A 20522-nucleotide genomic window follows, 5' to 3' on the forward strand; every position below is an offset into this window, starting at 1 on the left:
CCTTGTTTTATAAAAAATATATATTTTTATTCTTTGGCCATGAAATAGTCGATTATCCGATATCATTGTTATGGTAACACCGTTACTTTACGTACCATAAACAAAATATAGAAACGGTATGTCCCAAAAAGATGGCGCTGCCCCACACTGCGTGTAGACAGATTTCTATTTACAGTATTGATTTTGTCCCTTTCTACCTTTTAAAAATTCCACTTTGATAGACAAAGACAAAACAAACCATTTTGATTGTAACGAATACTAACGAATTGTGGTTATGACTTAAAAAGTTTTTATTTATTTTATCCAATTATTGTGCAATCCAAATTATTTTATTCACTGATACAGTATATTTAGCGTTTATGATTTTATTTACGCGTGTATTTTCAATTTGGGATTACGTTGAAAGGAAGAATTTATGGCGAATAATGAACCTTCAAGGTATGTGGTCGATCAATACAGTCGTCTCCAAGATACTTTGCATTCACGGAGTGCTTTTTGGAACATTATTTTCCCACATACCTCACAATGTTAAATATCATCAGTAATTATAGCTACTGGTAGGGTTATACGTGTCAAAATAAGAATTAATGTTGTGTTTACCTTACTTGACAAATCTTTGACCATAACGTTTTTTCGAATTTGATCTTCGAATATTAACGGATTCTTGTTTTGAATGACGTATTTCGTAACTCATTGGTGTAAACCATCCTTTTTGCCATAGATCAACATGTTTTATTTGCAAATGAGCCTATAACATTGGTTCATCAATAGGTTGTTTACGACAAAATACTCATTACCAATCCCATAATGCAAAGATTATGCAATGGTCGGCCATTTTTTGTCATTCAGATTCTTATTGGATGCACAATGTATGGCGAAGTATTTGTTATCGCTATCAAGGTAAACTTAGATATACTTGAATGAGGTTGCGTAGCGTCACGTTGGTTTTCCGGTTCATGCATTTTTGATGCGTACTCATTGACACTAGTGACACTGGCCGTGACTTTGCTTGCGTATTTTTTTAAATGTTTCTGAAGGCTAGTAGAACGTATGGGATTACTAATGATGTGTACGCCTATATCCATCGGTGGGGAGCAAGTTACGTATCAATTGGCGGAATCTTGATCCTCCTTCCCCCGACACCCGTACTGTAAAAACAAATACGTTATCTGTAAACATTGTAAATCTCTGTTAATCAATAAAGGAAAGATGAAAAAGACCTGTACTCGACCTATACGCACTACGTAAAACATGGGTTACTGATATTTGAGTACACAAAAATTTTGGCCACGGGTAACCTAATTTGCCGCTTGAGAGGAATCATAGTAGACATCAGGTTTGAGACGGGTAGAAGTTTCTTCCGGTACGTACTAGTATAGGTATTAACAAAGCTTAGTACCTATAGGTAGAGGGGTCTCAAATTGTCACATCGGTCTTGGCCTTCTTTTTATCGGACCCCGCAGTCAATACCGGGGGAAACCTTCGAATGGGGTACTGGAATCCCTCGGCTCAGTGGCTGCAGGGTCCTGAAGGGAACTTGCAAGAGATCTGGGGAAGGAAGTTAGAGGGCAGGAGAAAGAACCTTCTTAGGATGGATGGAGAAATGTTCGTGAGCTCTAAGGCCTCAATGTGAATTGGCAACCATGAGGTATAAAACACTTAACTGTGTGCCTAGGGCCGCGACAAATGTCCCCCGTGCATGGGCGTGCATTCATCACGGGGGTGGTCTTGGCGTGTTTCTCATAGGTATAGGTATGGTTATGGGGAACAGGACAACCGAAGGTAGATGGTAAGCCTGAAGGGATTCTAGGTACTAGGGGTGGATGTCTTACTGTCTGTGCGCACCATACACTATACTTATCCTATTTCTGCAATATCTATCTATATGTTAAACCCATATTAACATCACAAGTCATATATTATGTCGCGGGAGACAGAGTGAAGTGTGTGGTCGGGAGGTCACCAAAGGCTCTACGGGGGCGCAAAACTCGCGCTGCCTTGAACCTTATCATTGAAAAAAGGTTTTGCCAAAAATACACTTGTGACTAAAAAAAAGGTTGGCAGGATAAAAGGGTACAAAAAGAAATTCGCCTAAGGCTTCCTTATAGCTGGCCTTGATGAGAGGTATGAACTACAGTCTACAACTAACACCACTACATTGTGCAGTTATGTATGACAGTTGTTACTTATTAGGGGCCGTTCAAGTATTACGTAACGCAATTTTGAAAGATTTTTGACGCGCCATCCCCCCATGTAACGCGCCGTAATGTTATCCTGTACCCCCCCCCCCTCCAAAAAGTTATGTAACTATTTTTTTTTCGCAAAGTACCGGTAAGTAAAGGTAAAGGAAAATCGCTGACCTCCTCCTCCGCTCCAAATTGTGTTACTTAATATTTGAATGGCTCCTTACTGACATCCGAAAGTCAAAACAATCATAGGGTTCAAAACTGCAGTTCCCGTCTCACAGGTGACTGCAAGCAAGGAAAAGCTAAACTGCTTAGGGTTTTGTAACATGATTTGCGTTGACCTCTGGTATACTAGGCGTAAAATCTAAGCTACATAATATTCATAAATGTTTGTTGGGACGACTACAAAATTTATACAGGGTCATTTTGACATCGCGTTACTCAATGAACTCACGTACTTATCTATTTGAAAATAACACTTTCCAACAAGTTATTTGAGACGTAGACGTAAAATACAAAAGTGAAGTTTAGAACAAAATAAATATTAATAAAAAGTAATTTTAATTTTACGCGCCCTAAAGTCACTATTACTACTCGAATAGAATTCATTGCAGTGGCGACATCATACTTTCAGTCAGAAATATACTCACGCACACGCCATATTCGAATTAAACTATAAAATGATCAGATAATTTGAAAACTAAAATCAGGATTTTTCGTGAAAATATTAGTTATTTATGGATGATTTTTGGCACAATGTCAGCAAAGGTGAAGACGAGTATGTGGTTACATTTAGTAACGCAATGTCAAAATGACTCTGTGTAAGGGTTGATTGTGGCTTTATTCAATTACCATTAAAAAGATCAGTGTTTACCTCCTTGCGTTGTCTGTTCTTCATAGTATAGGGGAGATTGAGGAATCTGAGAATAAAAAAATAAAAAATAATATTACATACACATCACGCCTTATTTTCAACGGGATTAACAGAGGTGTTACCAGGGCAGCCTTATTCCCCTATGTGTTCCGTCCCGTGATGTGATGAGGGACTGGCCTATCGCCATATTGGGCACAAGTTTCAGATTCCGGGCTAATACTGAGCAGAAACATCCACTATAATTACCCGAACCGGCATTCGTATCCAAGACGTTAGCGCGGTTTTTATATTATATTAATTTCATATGTTATTCGTAAATACTACTTTACTTTAGTATGTTCTTACTGTTGCCTTTCTTGTATTTACACATATGTTTAAAATACGCAAAAATATTTTGTGTAAAATGTGTAAAATCTACATAACTGAGAATTCTCTAAAAAGTACTCTTAGGGTATGTGAAGTCTGCCCGCACTAGGCCAGCGTGGTGAACTAAGGCCTAAACCCTCTCAGTAGTAGAGACTCGAGCTTAGCAGTGACCAGCATATACAGGGCTGGTATAATTATTAATTTTGATTGTTTTAGTTTTTATACTTAAATTAGCGACCCGCACCGGTGCAATGCTGACTATTTAATGGATGTTATTATTATACATATAAACCTTCCTCTTGAATCACTCTATCTATTAAAAAAAACCGCATCAAAATCCGTTGCGTAGTTTTAAAGATTTAAGCACACATAGGGACAGAGAAAGCGACTTTGTTTTATACTATGTAGTGATAGTTTAATAGCTATGCCTTCTCAACACGTCTCGTCTACGCATATTGCGTATTTAACCCGCGCCTTGCAGTCAATACTCAGTTTTATAATAACTTATTTTCCTTATAACCTATCGCGAATGTCGCCAAGGCTACCTATTTGATCTACTGTCATTAGGTCTACACGCTCTGATGATTGATGCTGTAAAAAACGCATTACTTTGCGTTATTTACAGATATTTATTTACTGTCTCAAGCTTGCTGGTTTGCCTGCATGAATATTTATGTATGGCCCTCTTAGTTTGTTTATGAAGCGGCGATAGCCTAGTTGGTTGCAGAACTAATGTCCGAAGGTTCAAATCCCAAGGGCACACACGTCTGACTGTTCAAAAAAGTTATGTGTGTTTTATTTGTAAATTATCGCTTGCTTTAACACAACGTGAAGAATCCTGCATACCTGAGAAATTCTTTATAGGAATTTTAAGGGCGCACTGGGCAAGCCTGGTGGACTAAGGCCTAATCCATCTCAGTAGTAGAGACCTGTGCCCAATAGTGGGACAGTATATAATACAGGGCTGATATTATTAGATATGGCCCTCTTTGGGCTTTTACCACGAAGACGTATTTTGTAGCTGTATTATGGTAGACTGCAGTGCTGAGGCTTCAGTTTCCCGGTTCGGGCAAAATGATATTGGTTTTTCTACTTAGTATCAGTCTGAAATTTGCGCCCGATATTGCGCTAAACTCGCCCCTATCACATCATGGTACGGAATATACACGGTGGAATGAAGGTGCACTAGCGCCTCTGCCTACCTTTTACAAGATAAAAGGCGTGTATGTACTACGTATTATATTTTAAACTTGAATGTGCCAATGTTACCCTTTGACACTTAAATATATCTCATGTTAACTTGTTTAAAAGGACAGACATACAGCTTCGTTTATAATATTAGTAAGGACCTCGGCTTTGATGGCTTCTTGACTTTCTTTGTTTTGACGTATCATAAGTGCAACTTTGTTCGCCTACGTGATAAATAAAGTATTTTATTTTTTATTTTATTTTTATTTTAAAAATAGACCGCATTATATTCTTTATACATATTTATTTTGTGAGGACGGCAAAGTTAGTTCATTGCAATAATATAAACTATGGCTGGTCACCTTAGGCCAGCGGATCATATTTTGACCCATGGACACATTTTTTTATGCCGGCATGTGATCCACTGCACCTGATGGTAAGTGGAGTGGGGTCCAATAGAATGTCGACTGACGAGAGATGATTACCCCTCGACAGTCGACATGATTATGCCGGACTGATGGAACCGGAAATTTTATATGTTCTGTGCAAGGAAGGAAAAACAACCTAGGTTGAAAAACTGCTTGCCGTACACAAAACGAGTTGCGCAGCCTCCAAATCATCTCCCATTTTCTTAATATTGGAATTTATTTCACCCTTAAGTAAAATAGGAACCGCCAGTGGCAAAACTGAATAGTCCGTTCGATTGTCAATGAGTTAGCAGCCCTGATGTAGACAAATGAGAAGTGATGCTCAACGCTTGTCAGAATTATGTCGGCATGCTTCTATGTGATCGCAATGGTTTTATTGTAAGATGTGGGGTCGCAGTACGTACAAGTTTTTTCTGTATTCGTGCGATTTGGCCTTTTTTCGATTCTTATAAACTTTGAGACAGTCATGGTGGGTTGGGTACCATGAAATTACTCGAGGCTCAATTCTTCCATTCTCGGTAACGCCTTCACTATGCTGTAGCGGTGGCTTACTATAAAAAAGGTACTTTTCTAATATTAATCTAAATAATAAGAACTCAGTAATCTGTCATTAAGTAATCCACTTACCATTTGACCACCTTGTTTATAACCCCTACTTGAGATATCAAGCTAATCTGTACTGTAATCGCGTACTCCCACGATCTATTATTGGCGGTAGGTCTCTCATATGTGAGAGTCCGCCTGGGACCACCGCAATGTATATTTCTGCCGCCAAGCAGCAGTTTAGTCACTGTTGTGTTCCGGTTTGAAGGACATTGTAGTCAGTGTAACTACTAGACATAAGACTTAACATCTCATGTCTCAGGATGGCGAGTACAGTGGAATACCAAACAATACTTTGTAGTTCGGAGTGTTCGATGGTGTTTCTACTATTTATAGGCGGTCGTATCGCTTACCATTAGTCGAGCGGCGGGCTCGTCTCGTCATTCAAAGCAATAAATAAATGGATTCGTGTATTACAGCATGGAGGAAGGTAGAACCAAGTCCTACCTACAAAAGCAGATGGAGCGCCTCAAAATGCTGCAAGCGAAGCTCTCCACAGAGGCCGAAGAAGATTACTACATCGTCAAAACTGAGTGAGTATTTTTTGCTACTGGAATAGTTTCATCCTTGCGCGTTTGCCTCGAAAATTCAAGGTATTGGTGCTGTATAATATGTGAGAAAAATTAACTAAAAATATTATTTTTTTTAAATAACAAAAAAAAAATTGATATATTTTTGTAAAGTCAAACACTTTGTTATTTTAGGGTTGAACGTTTGTTCTTTTTAAAAAAAAAAATACTTACCTACGTATTATCATTTTAGTAATAAAAAGCTACGAAAATAATCCAGTATTTCGTATTCTAAATTCAAATTATATGAATTCATAACTTGTAACCGTAAAAAAGTTTGTTAATTCAACTCATACAAGAATCAACTTCAATCAACACAGAAATTATTCATGTTATCCAATATGTTAAAAATCCTGCACCAAAGCACACCGCCTTGCCTTGTCGAATGGATAACTTTAAAAAATGTGATAATGATCGATACGGAACTGGTATTATGTACCCAGACCGGCTGTCGGGCCCTCGGCACATGTCTAAATAATGTTCTTGTAAGCACTTTCGTGGTACAGTGAGCCACAATAGCAGCTAAACAAATTCAAAATTTTAAACAGACCTTAAAGTTTTGTGTCCGTTAAAAAAAAATTACTAAAATTAACTTCATAGGATTATTGTCGGAAAAAAAAATTTTTTTTTTTTACTAATAATAACTTAATAGGGTTTACTTCATTTGAGATAAAGAAAAAATAATATTTCGAATATAGTTAATGTGTAAACACGTTTTAACGTTTTTATGTGTTCAGCTACTTTTGTGGCTGATTGTACATTTAAATATGAAGCAGACGACGCGCAACATACTTGTATAATATTGTTATATTTGCCTACAAATTTTATTTTATCAATTGTTAGACTTAGATACAAATTATTTGATCACGTATAATATTCATCTATTAAATGACACCCTATATAATGTCAACTATGCAAAGAGCAAGGAAGCAGGGTAGATTTCTATGTTTGATACATTTACTATTTTTTTTTGTCAAAACAAAATATCATCACGCCTTCCTCCTTTTTTAGGGATAGTCAGAAGTGTAAAGATAAATTTCGCATTTTAGGTTCAATATAATAAGATGCGAGTCAATTGAAATCCAGAGTTAAGAAAAAAAAACTCGGAACAGTTAACTCCCGCGATCGATTTTACCGTGTAATCAGCTGCGGCATGCTGATTCACAAATTTTGTAGCTTGCAGGACTTGCGGCGAGTCGCATTGTGTAAAACTATTGTAATAATTAGTGTAAACGCATTTGGAACTACTTGCGCCGTATACCCCTGCGCGAACTTGCTGACCTTAGCTTAAATGCGATTGATTCCTTCCTAGCCGAATTTCGGCCACGGCGGACAATCTCAACGGAGATTAGACAAGTACAAAGGATATATTATAGTGTACAAGTGAGCGCGCAATGCACAGGTGCACTCTGTTTCTTCACTCGCATGGTCCGGTGAGACGGCAATCCGATATGACCGGAGGGATCAGGCGTAGGATCAACCGCTTTACGTGCTTTCCGAGGCACGGGGGTATCATACCGCCAACTCCCTGTCTCCGAGCTGCGATAGAGTAATTTTTTATTTTGGCCCGACCCGGAATTCGAACTCAGAACCTCAGCCGGTCGTACTCGTACCGTGTACAATTACAACTACGCTACCAAGGTAGTTAGCTTAAAAATAAGTAACACATACGCTGTAAGACTAGTATAATTAATAAAAAAACACATTCAAATTGTTCCGGCAGTGTGGCAAATTTAAATGCTTGCTAGGAACAGATTTAAGCTTGAATGGGTGTACTATTGCCTGTGCCTAACCCTTTGGGGATAAAGTGCTTGAGCTGCTTAATGGTTATGAACTTGACAATGAAGACTAACATTTTGCTACACTTTGAAGGCTACAGACAATCGAGTTAATGAATGGCAAATGGCAATTAAAATTAATCAACTATGGTTTCCAATGGAAAGATTTGTTACAACACGTGGTCAGTGGTAGGTTTGTAGTATAAAGTTTATATTTCGTAATTATGCGTAGACATGTAAATTAAAAATATTTGTTCAATGTTTAAAGTAATAAGCAAATAACTTAGTAGGAACAATTGGTATTAACTATTCAGACTCGAGCAAGCGCGCTATAAATAAATGTTTCCGGTTATTTCGCATAACCTCACCGATTCGCGCGATCAGCTGATACTTAGCAAACATGGCCGCCGAACCGGCCTTTTATAATCACTTTATGATAAGGAATAAATACAATTTAAAAAAGAATAAATTTCAAATTTTATATTTCGAAATCAAGTTTATAGAAACGTAGAACGCTTTCAAATCTCGCATCCCTACAATAAATTGGACTTAAGTATGGAATTCCATGGTCATTACAAGTCAGGCCCCGGGTTGCACGAAAGGGACAAACATGCGTGGGGTTGGCAGTGGAGACGGATTTCCCTAATCGTCGGGTAATTTTGATAGGGTATTTTAAATTGACCCAAATGAAATACTTAATGAAATTATGACTTTTTTAACTGTTACTGACTGATAATATTTGACATTTTTAGTAAGTTAGGTATATTATTATTTTAAAAAATACACTCAACAGCATATCGTACAATATAAAATATTTTTTGAAATAATCCTTTTTTCTAATTTTTTATTACACATAATTCATAAAATTATCTCATATCTCATTTTTAATAAATGCGTAATAAGTTATTAAAAAAAAAAAACAACAATATATTTTGTTACAATCTATCTGTAAAACACCTTAATACCCATTTATTCTAAAGTACCGAGTAGGTAATTGATGCAATTATTTTATTAAACCCAGTGCAAAATAAATATAATGGGGCTAGCAACCCCACGCATGCCGGTTCCCGCGCTGGCGGCGTGAACATCGCTCCGTTCAGCCAGTCCGGCTCCGCGCGCGTAACAGCCGAGATTCCTCGCGTCGTTGCCTTCTCGAAATAAAAAAAAAACAAATCAGCCAATTGTTTTCGCGGCAAATGGAGTTTATAATGTCAAAATCAAAGTGAATATTGTATGTTTATTAACGATGATTGTAAAGTTAAATTATAAATGTGGTAATTATTGGTCAACAAAGAAAATTTAGTGTGTAAGAGATGCAATATCATAATGAAGATGACGATTTTCACTATCGGATTTTTGGCGAGGCGTTCAACCTGCCAGGTGAAAACAGCTTGAACTCAGGACGTCGGAAAAAGTGAGTAAACCGCCATGTTTATTATCTGGATGAAGTCCCGTATTTGAGGGTTGAGTTTTAACTGCATTATCCCGAAACGGGTCAGTAGGGCTGCCAAGTGCAAACTTAATTGTTTGTGTTTTTCTTTAGGTTATGGCTGAGCCAATTGTGATCAAGTTTTGTAGACTTGTAAATGTATCAAAGATCATTTACAAGGATAATTCATAGATATTATCGGTGTTTAAGATAAGTAGTTAACTTAATACGCTTGAAGTTAGATTTATATTATAGATATTAAAATCCTAAAACCGGGTTGACGGATCAGATCAAACAGGCACTAGTCAAGGTCGAACATTAAAACCTAAGTTAAAGGAAAAAAATACCGATCAAGCAGCAGAGATAAATCTGAGGAAAACCGGACATATCGGCTTTGCTCATTAAAGCCGGTCAAAAGCCTGTCTTTAACCGGACACGGGTTAATGACAACCCTAGACATGCATACTTGAAAAATATTTTAGTGTACCTACAACATAAATTATTTATTTCGGCTTATATCTATTAGTGGCCTGTACGAGGTGTAGAGCTGTTGTATAAGGTTCGATTTCTATGTCAGGCAATACTTGTGAGTTTACTGAAGCAGGGCTTAGATTTCAAATTATATTATTTATATCAATAGATTTAAAATTATAATTACTTCGAAAAAATATGTTCCGTAAGTTATTTTTACCCTGGAAACATTACAGTAAGGTGACTACTGCAAATTTTGAAGCATGAAGGATTTAAAGCGAATTACATGTGTACATCGAAGTTTGGCTGGTTAATTGACTGTAGCGACATTTATTTGGGACATTGAGTTTTATGCATATTGGGAATCAGTATATTTTTCTTTGTACCTACGCTCAATTATTCTAAAAAAGATGTCTCTAAAGTCAATCAGCCTGCCTACCGTCGATATAAATATTGGAATAAAAAAAAATTGCATAAAAACATCTGGATATTATCATTCAGATATCTGATATTCCTAGTAAAGGCCAGGTCAAAAATACCCTGAACTGGCGGGAATGAATGAAAAGATTGATGAAGGTGGAGGAAGCGAGAAGTATGCTAGAATCATGTAAAGTGGCAATACAAAGTCTCTGCCTACCTCCATCTGCTAGAGGTGTGATACTATGAATGTATTGCTGACTGCCTCGGTGGCGTAGTTGTACTGCATGCGCGTTACGACATCGTTCTGAGGTCTTGGTTCCGAATCCCAGGTCGAGCAAACTGATATCAAAGTGATATATAGTGGAGTCTGGAATTTGTGCCCGATATGGCGATAGGCTCGCCTCCATCACATCATAGAACGGAACACACTTGGCGAATAGTGGTTGCCTTGGTTGCGCCTCTGCATACCGCTTCAGGGATAAATGTGATGCTTGTGTGTGTGACTTGCTGAATTTGAAAAGCTCCTGTCGGCCAAAATTAAAACGATGTCCATTCTGCGACAAGTTTAAAACACGACGATGTTCCACATTGAATGCGATTACGACAGGAAAATGAGATAAAACCACTAGTGTAGCCTCTTGTATGCGAGAGCCCGACTGGGTACCAACGCAATGTATTACATTTTGCACGAATTGTGCCAAAGCTTTAAGGCCACTGTAGCCTGTGTTACTTGTCATTCTTGGGAAAACTGAGGCCGGGACAGGAAAGGTATATCAAATTTATTCTCTATTGGAATATAAAGGGCCTGAGAAGAGTAGGCGCTACTACATCACATTATCAACAAAGTCGATACTTCAACTGAAGTGTTTATATGTGTATAGCCAGTAGGGACAGATTAAATTTATTTAGGTACTGATGTGCATAAAGGAGTTCTAAATACTAATGATAATTCGATTTTACATAAATTATGAAAGTGAAGCGGGCAGGAATCGGGTTATAAGGACCTTTATCCAGTAGTACATACAATTCCAAACAATTTACGACACCATTCATCGATACAAATATTGCGTTATTCAAATCATTGATCACTATATTAAAATTAAACTATTTTACGGATTCTATCGCGGTTTTAATATTTTACTCAAAAGCTTCAAGGCTTCAGTCTTCGAAACGTCGGGAGAAAAGTAACATATAATTTAAATGTCTAACATTCGCGTGAGCATAAGAAATCATCTTTGATCACGATGCTAAGTACAAAGGTACCGGTTGTCAATTAAATCGCTAGTAAAAACCTGATTGATGGACATTTGGCATTCAAGAGCTTCGCACGGAACCGTGGTTATTCATATAAATATGACGTAAGAGTAGACATAATATTGATAAGCTTATTTGGCAAAAGTTTGTACAAATACAAATAACATGCTAGTTCATACAGTGCAATATAACAAATTATGAAGTGTTTGAGCGCTGGTATCCAAAGTAATATTAAACTTGAAGACTGGACTGCGTTGTGTATTATTTTTATAGGCTATGCATGAAATGAGTGGTTACATAAGTGATCTAAAAACACCCACACATTATGTACATGCCACGCCTTTATCCTTGAAGATATAGGTATGTGTGTAACCAGGGCACTCAATAATCGCCGTTTGTTCCGTCCCATGATGTGATAGGGGGCGAGCCTTTTGCCATAGCGGGCACAAATTCCAGACTCCGGGCTGTTATTGCGAAGAAAAACTCAATATAATTTTTCCTGACTTGGATTCGAATCTACGACTTTAGAGTGGTGTCTAGTTTAAATCAAATCGTGATAAAATCTACACGGTCTTACTTTACCCAAGAATCAAACCAGAGAGCTCATAGTTCACATCTACAAGATTAGTGGTCAAAACTATGTCATAGGAAAACCCAAGGAAGTTATAATTCAATTTATAATATATTCTGAATTGTTTTCGAATTACCTACGAGACGAGTCGTCCGCATGCTTTCTGTGACCTTGAATTGCTAATACCAAGGTCCCGCGTAGCGTGGGCGGGCTCGGAACCTGGTACCTCAATGAATAAAAAAAAACATTAGTAGTAATACACATGGTCAAACTTATAATCGTGGTTATTATTATCCTAATATATGATTACTGATTGATTGCCTCGGTGGTTGTGTTGCGTGCGTTGATTGACTATCACACTGAGGCCTCGGGTTCAAAACCCGGTTCAGGCAGTGATGTTGGGTTTTACTGCTTAATATCAGCTCGGAGTTTTGAAATGTGTGGTAAATGGCAAGATGCCGGACTACTATACATGGCACTTAAAGCTGGCGAAATGTGAGTGTTACACCTTTGCCTATACCTGAAGAATGTAGGCGTGATATTATACTATGTATATACATTGTTCTCCTTCGCCTTTAAAAGGAGTGCATTTTATTTTGTTTTCCTTCAACATGAGTGCATTGACCAGTGCAACCCTAAGGTAAACGTCCATGGGGTCTGCCACCCCCGTTGTATTTAATTGGCTCACGTGTGCCGGCAGATGGTAGCCAAGGTGCGCTGTAGGGATGACCCTTGATGTCGATAGTATCGATAGTTGAGAAATATTTTTATAGTGAGAATTAATTGGCAATTTTGATTTGTTATGATTATTTATTTTTTGGGGGTTGAATAAGGGTGGTGATTTTTATTATATGCTGTGATTGAGCTGCGCGTAAATTTAAGTTTACGGATATACATTTACAACCAAAGAATTCACATTTGAATATGGATAATCTAGCACACTCTGTTAAACCTTCAATTAATTTTTCTACAATAGAAATAAAAAAACATATTTGCGAATCACCTCTGACCAATCGAAACCAATATAGATGAGGCCGCTCGTAACCCATTATCGGTAGCATCGACATGTTTAACCATCCCATCCCTATTACAATTATGTAATAGGAAGAAGGGACGCGACTTTCACACGATAGCCTACGACAAACTCCTTGCTCGATAATTTTACCCACTGTACCGTGTGACGGTGGCATTTCATTTTTTAATTAATACCATTTATTCAAATTTGCTTATTGATTATGAAGATAATTTATGTCATGCCAATACAAAGTACACCTTACATGACTGTTAACAGGGTTATTTGGACATTGCGTTATTAAATAAAAAACACACACTTCCTTACCTTTAACATAATGCCAAAAATCATCCATAAGTAACGAATATTTTCACCAAAACTCAGTTTAACTTTTCTGATTTTTTGATTATGAGAGAGATTTTTGTGAAGTGTATTTCTAACTGAAACTGTTATGTTGCCGCTGAAACGGCATTCTCTTAGAGTAGTAGTACTGGCATTACGGTATGTAAAATTACTGGACTTGAAAAAAAATGTAACTAGGGAAATACTTATCGTATTAATTTCTTAATTCATTTTAAAGACCTGTTTATTGAAACTTCGCTTTAGTCAAAGAGAATTATAATATATATGAGCTTTAGTATTAGAAAGTTTTTATTGAGCCATTCATATTTCGGGACTTGATCGTGCTCTGCGCTTATTTTTTCTTAATAAACATTAGCATACAGAATTTTGAATTACGAACCGCTCAAGACACTGCACTCAAATGCAATGTGAAGTTAGACCCTAATTTACACTGTAATCAGTCAGGCAGCCATTCTTTTCTGTAATAAGCCGGTTTCATAGGATAGTCATTAGAGAAAACCAGCGTAAAATTGCAGCTTAGATGGTGCGTTTACGGACTGCCGGAGGTACTGTTCCTAAGTACCCATTTCATTCCATCGGAACTCATTCGCGTGGCATTGTGGGTGTCCAACAGCTGACGCACTTGTTCATAAAAAAGGTGATATATTTTACTTACAGACTCCTTTTGAAGACATTAAAATCTGTCCATCCTTACAAGATGTAACAGCTGACTGTCACTTTTTCGAAAATAATAATAAAACCCTGGCAACGCGACGTTTTTTTTAACCTTTCAATGGACCAGCTGTTTTGAAATTGTATAAGTTAGGGGAGCACGAGCTATTATTCGCCAGGTTTGTACAATGGTGCCTAGTTCCTTTTGCGATGGATTTTTTTCTTGTCATGAATAAGTAAGATGTGTCGAAGTTCATCAAGGTCTTTGAAATTGGGCTTTACGTGTTTTGAACATGTTATTTTTGTTACATTTGAGTTAGTTATGTGCCGATCAATAATTTTGAAATCGGTTTGGGGGACGTCATATTTTTGTTAAAAAATAACTTCGACTTGTCCAGACTTTGTTACCCCACAACAAAATATGGGTACATGGGTTATATAAAAGAAAAAAGTATGACATGCATTTGAGGATGGGGTCGATTACAATGAATAATGTTGAACATATCCTTATACATAATATAAAGCATAGTCCTGCCCCGTGCCTGTCTGAACGCCAAAATATCACAAACTACTGAACAGATTTTTATACAATCAATGGACATAGTGATTCAAGAGAAAGGATTATGAGTATAATTCATAGCTTTTCGTCGCGAAACCACCTGCGTGAAAAAGTTTTTCCTGAATAAAAGTATCGCTTTATATTTTCCCGGTATAAAAGTAGCCTATAGCACTCAGGAGTTATGTAGCTTCTTACTAGAGAAAAAATAATTCAAAATCGGTTGAGAGTCAAGATCAATAAAATTACACAAATACCCATACTAACTTTATAGAGAAGGTACAAAAATATGCTAAGATTTATACTTTTAGAAGTTCTTAGGTATGAAAAAATAAAATGAAAAAAAAAATGGTCCCCACTCTTTTTTCTAAGTCCCTCACTGTGGGTAAACAATAATTATTAAGCACGTGCGAAATTTAATTTGTATTGAAGATAGCAAATTTCATTCAATATTGTTTTTTTGGCACACATCATCTTTCGAAGAAATTAACAATGGACTCGTAATCTTTATTATGAAATTGTTTTTTTAGTCAATCCTTTTTAACCGACTTAAATGGAAGGAGGTGCGCAATTGGGTTGAATTATAATTTACACGACTGATTAATTTAATGACCTAATAACATAAAGGCAAGCGCTATGGTTTCTTGGTATTTTAAGGGTAGAATCGCCAACCAGAACTTAGATAAATAGTTCTGCATTACATTACGCTCGTTGATCTAATATTGATATTTTTTTATTAATAACAATTAAAATATACCTTCAGTTTGAATTTCGCTACAATCTTAACACGCTCAAACGAGTTTATCATGTTCATAAATTATAAACCTTAATATTTGTATAACATAAGAGTCAAAATGAACGCTCCTTGTGCCTGCCATGTCCATAACAATATATTGTGTTAAATATGAAAATCACCATGTCATACGATAGGGGATATGTGTAACTTTATTCAGGAATGTATTCATAACATTGGTATATAAAAATACCTTTATGGGTATAACATACTTGATAATCCTTCTGTAATAGTAATAATAGCCTACACTCAATACCGCTTTGTTGATTGCGTGAAATCTATTTCCTGGACTTATTATTAATGAATGTATGTATGTCGCTGAATATTACGTTTAGTATTTATTTTTATATTTTGTTTCGTAGGTAATTATTTTGGGCGTCAATCTGGGTATTATTACTTTGTACATTTCGAGCAGTGTTGTGTACCTGTTTGGTGTCAAAACTTAAGATTTTATTGATACGACATTAAGCATGTGATTCCATTTAAATCTATCACATTTTGGATGGCATTACCTTTGTTTATACACTGTACCACGATCACGAGAAATTCAATAGATACGTTTTTTATGATACAAGGGGTATTGGGCCCCACGTCCCCTCCAGTTCCGGCCCTGTGTCTTCGCGGGCGCGTGCGCAGTCTCAAGCTGCGTTAAAAATTACATATGCATCGTAGATAGTAAAGTTACATTCAAATGAAGTTTTTGCTAGCCTGAGTCAGCGTTCGAAGAAGCCCGCAACGCGGCATGCAATGCATTTCGTTTTACGTTGAAAAATGCTGGGAATCGGATATGATATAATGGTATTTTTGTTGTTTATTTGCGTTAAAAGATACGTTGAGTTTATTTAGATCTGTAGAAAAATGGGAAACGATGCGATATGCGACTGCCACTCTAGTGAGTTGCGATTACAGGACAAGAATGATATTGAATACAGACAATCGTCAAATTTCTAATGCAACTTACTTCGTCTTGATCGCGAATGTAGTAGGTACATGGAGAATTAGCAAGAATTACTTATTTAACGGAATAGTAAATTTACATTTTTAGCTACAAATATCTTTACCAACTCTTTAACATACGAAATAATATAAATAATATATAAACAATAATGAGCCATAAACATATAAGGGACGGGTATAGGAAATACGACTGCCAGTGACGTCAGCGACTTTTCGGTACGGGTGTGCGAGCGAGCTAGCTATACGATCTAATGACGAACCCACGTTTGTATATTTATAAATACTATTAGTTTTTATCATTTTAGAAAAGGAATTGCTAAGCGGTAACCTTTCACTATTTAAAATTTTATTTTTGCAGTCTTTCATTTCGCAAACTAGTGGCAACTAATAATATCAATCAAAGATTTATTTTATTAGTTATTGCATATAACTTAAATAGTCTTCTAATTACCACATTTTGAATATAAAGAAGACTGCATAAGGGTAGGTAGATATTGCCTACAGCAATCGATACAACTGTTTTGTTTTAATGAGACGGGAAGGAAATTCCGCAGTTTAAAGTTCCGTGTTATTAATTAATATAAGAATAATTTTATTCACAGTGCGATAATTAGTTATTATTTATATAGCTTGCAGCTGTGTAAAGGAAAAAATAGTTTTACTAACATGTGTTTTAAACGATTGAATTGCTTAGTATTTGCATTCGCTTTTTGGACAATTAAATTGTCTATCAAAAGGGGAACTATATTATAATAATTATAAATAATATCAGCCTTGTGTTACATATTGTTCCACTGCTGGGCGCGAGCCTCCTGCACTATTGAGAGGCATTAGGCCTTAGTCCACCACGCTGGCCAAGTGCGGATTGGTAGACTTCACACGCCCTCAAAATTCCTATAGAGAACTTCTCAGGTATTCAGGTTTCCTCACGATGTCTTCCTTCACCGTTAAAAACAGGAAAATTAAAAACCTCGCTATGTAGCAATGCAAAATAGAACTAATTTCTTGTATTAGCCACGCTTATTTTAAAACGAAAATGCAAAACTGGCGTCCTTAAAGCAGGATTTACATATTCCTGGTCAGGCTATAGAACGATTATCACAACGAGATTTTTTTTGCACAACCAAGTGAATTTATTTCCCCTGATCTTGTGTAAAGTGTAACCCGAAGGCAATATCTATCAGGGAGACATGTTGTAATATGAATCCCATGAAGATCAACACAATTATGCGTAATTGCTTCTCCGTGTTTAAGATGAGCGTAGAAAATGACTAGTATTTAAAAGTTCTTAGAATGTGTCATAAAACACGACGCGAAAATCCGCGTCGTTGCATTTTGATTGGTCGAGAGAATTCTACTCTCAATAATCAGACGAAACTGAAGTTCGTATCGTGTTTGTCACATACTAGGGTACCACGTTGTGTTTTTGTAAGCATGCATTTATAGGAGAATACTCTATACGCCAGACACTTCCAGCAATGTAATTTATTTACTTTATCGTTATCAGTCCATGTAAAATACCCCCATTCTTAAGAATAAGTAAAAGGAACAATAAACAATAATATAAGCAACATCTGACCGCACTCGTAAAATCTAAATGCGGGTAGAACGAAATAATCGCCCGTATATGTTTGGTAATTTAGTGTTGCTATTGTAATATGAGGGCTAGGTTCAGCTGCTTTACTGCATAGGTCTTTAGCACTGAAGGTTACACTGGATGGATTGGGAAAAGGCCCTGCCTCAGATCCTTGATGGCAAGTGGAATGTAGTCCAAATGTACTACAGAAAAGTACTGATCAAATTAAAAAAGGTTTAATTATTCGTCGTTGTTTTTTATTGCTCAGCAATGATTGCTTGTTGCACAATTGAAGTGATTATTTTTCCGTTGGATTCAGTACAAAGGGAAAGTATTTAATTCGTCACAGATGCATATCTTGGTACAAACATGTGGAGAAAAAATCTTAACATTTAGTAACAAGTATCAAAACAAAGTCCTGATATAGAAATAAATATAATGAACATACTCATCCCTAAGACTGCATTTTAAGCTCGTGATAAGTTTACATCCGAGGTGAAACCATTTTAATTATTTTGGTATTTTTAATATTGACTAGATACAGCCTGTCCGTTAATGCTTAAAAGTCCTTTTGTACTGAAAACGTCCTATGCTCGGGTTTTGCGTCCGATATGGACTTTATTACTGTGTCGGGGTTATTTTGTAGTCGTGCATTAATACCGCCTCTGCCTACTCCTAGGATGCAATAAGTTTTTTAATACCATACCGGTCTTTAACACCAAACAGGTTCTATAATTTCCGGCCAGCATGTGCCGTTCGGCTTTAGAATCGATTTTACGGCTCTCGCGTTCATTGTTTGGCCACGTAATTTGTATTTTTTTAAAACCTGTTCGATAGATGAAATATAATTGTCATTCCTGCGTATTAGATTAGTAGTCGCGGAAGGTATATATTAAGCTATGTTTCTTATTATTTAAACAAGTTTATTTTTAGATATATGTTGAGTGCTTAAAAGATTTTGATGTGGTTTTAATAATTTAGAAAAGCTTTTGATAGGGTTCGTAGATGTATAAAAAATGTATTTGTAGTGAAAAAGTTAACAGATTAATAAATTGTTTACAAAACAATGAAATTAAATATTCAAAGTTGCACAGCCGTGTAAACTAACATATCCGTGACGGGGCATAACGCACGAGTTATACGGTCAGATAGGTGCGGGATCTGCATTAGGTTAGGATGGGTTAGATTATAAATATTAAAATGCGTAGTTAGATAAGTAAATTTTAATAATTCTCATGAATTGTTCTTATAATAATTGCAAGTACGATCGCCCACGTGATTAATAAGGATTATTTTTATATTGTATTTATGATCCGAGTTTTGTTTGTTAGTTTGTTTTCCAAAGGGTAGAAATACTTTCTATTTGGCAATGCTGTAAATTCTAGCAAAAAAATAATTTAATTCGCAACAAAAATTTCTGCATATTATATTTAGCCGTGTAAAGATTTCGTTGTGAATAATTATGTATACCCTTTTTAGTTTTTTTTCCGCTAGGTACCTAAGTGTCAGCATTCTCGTTTCCATTTCGAAGAACGTTGCAATTGTAATTTATAAAAGCATAAAATATTATCGTGATATATTTTTTATTAAATTGGGGTAAATGCACCAATGATTGACATTGCAATGGATGACGTGACATTGCGATTCTTCGGACATGTGGGCCGCGTCGCACGCTTGGGCGAACGCAAGTGTGGGAACTGAATTACCCGCATTGGATTAGTTTTATGTAGCAAGGTGTACGAAATTTAAGAATAAGTATTTATTAATTACCTGCTCATATAAATGCAAAGCAGTATCCCTAATATATTAAAAAACAAAGAAATGGCCCGCTGCTTCACCCGCATAATACACCTTTCTCGTGAAAATAAGCAGCACTCGGAATAATTTAGTTGCCTTCGAATTAGTCAACCACCTAAATAGATAATTTTTAATCCTTACAAACATATTTAAGAACAATGTCCTTCTCCGTGTCTATTTGTCTGAATATGATAAAATCAAAACTACTAAACGGATTTCGATGAAACGACTAGGCAGCTTTTTATCCCGGAAAAATTTTCACGCGAGTGAAGCCACGAGTAAAAGCTAGTAATCCATAAATTTTCTCATTGCATCAAATACAGTATACTGATTATAATTTATTGTGTAATTAAGGGGAAAATATACCCCATACAGGTATGAATGTTCCCACGATGCGAGACCAGGGGCGCAGGGGACAAAAGGGGCCCGACGATGCACGCCGTATGATAATACCCTGTCTTAATTTGTAATTCACTCGTGGATTTTGCTGTGTATGTCGTTCCCATGGCGGATTTTGACCCCAAATGTCATCTTGTAGGTCATCACTGGTGCATTTTGACATGTGTCCGAGGAAAGGTGTTTTTACCTTTAGAAAAGTATAGGCGCAGGATTAAGGAACATTCAATTTTAAACATACATTTTATTTTAAAAACAATTATGTACGTTGCATGTAAATGTAT

General features: G+C 36.4%; 1 protein-coding gene across 6 annotated transcripts in view; it reads left to right on the top strand.

The window, feature by feature from the left end:
* The first annotated feature begins 203 nt into the window (after positions 1-203).
* Positions 204-20522, top strand: part of LOC115444122 (myb protein) — a 76506-nt gene continuing 56187 nt past the window's right edge. For 5 of the 6 annotated variants that reach the window (XM_037443513.1, XM_037443491.1, XM_037443495.1 and 2 more), the window contains exons 1-2: positions 204-438; positions 6065-6178. In XM_037443513.1, coding sequence (XP_037299410.1) covers positions 416-438; positions 6065-6178 — 137 coding nt within the window. In that variant the 5' untranslated portion in view covers positions 204-415. Of the gene's footprint in view, positions 439-6064; positions 6179-9066; positions 9407-20522 lie in introns of those variants that run through there. The other variant, XM_037443499.1, reaches the window with a different exon arrangement.

Source organism: Manduca sexta, chromosome 5 (genome assembly GCF_014839805.1).
Source record: "Manduca sexta isolate Smith_Timp_Sample1 chromosome 5, JHU_Msex_v1.0, whole genome shotgun sequence".
NCBI lineage: Eukaryota > Metazoa > Arthropoda > Insecta > Lepidoptera > Sphingidae > Manduca > Manduca sexta.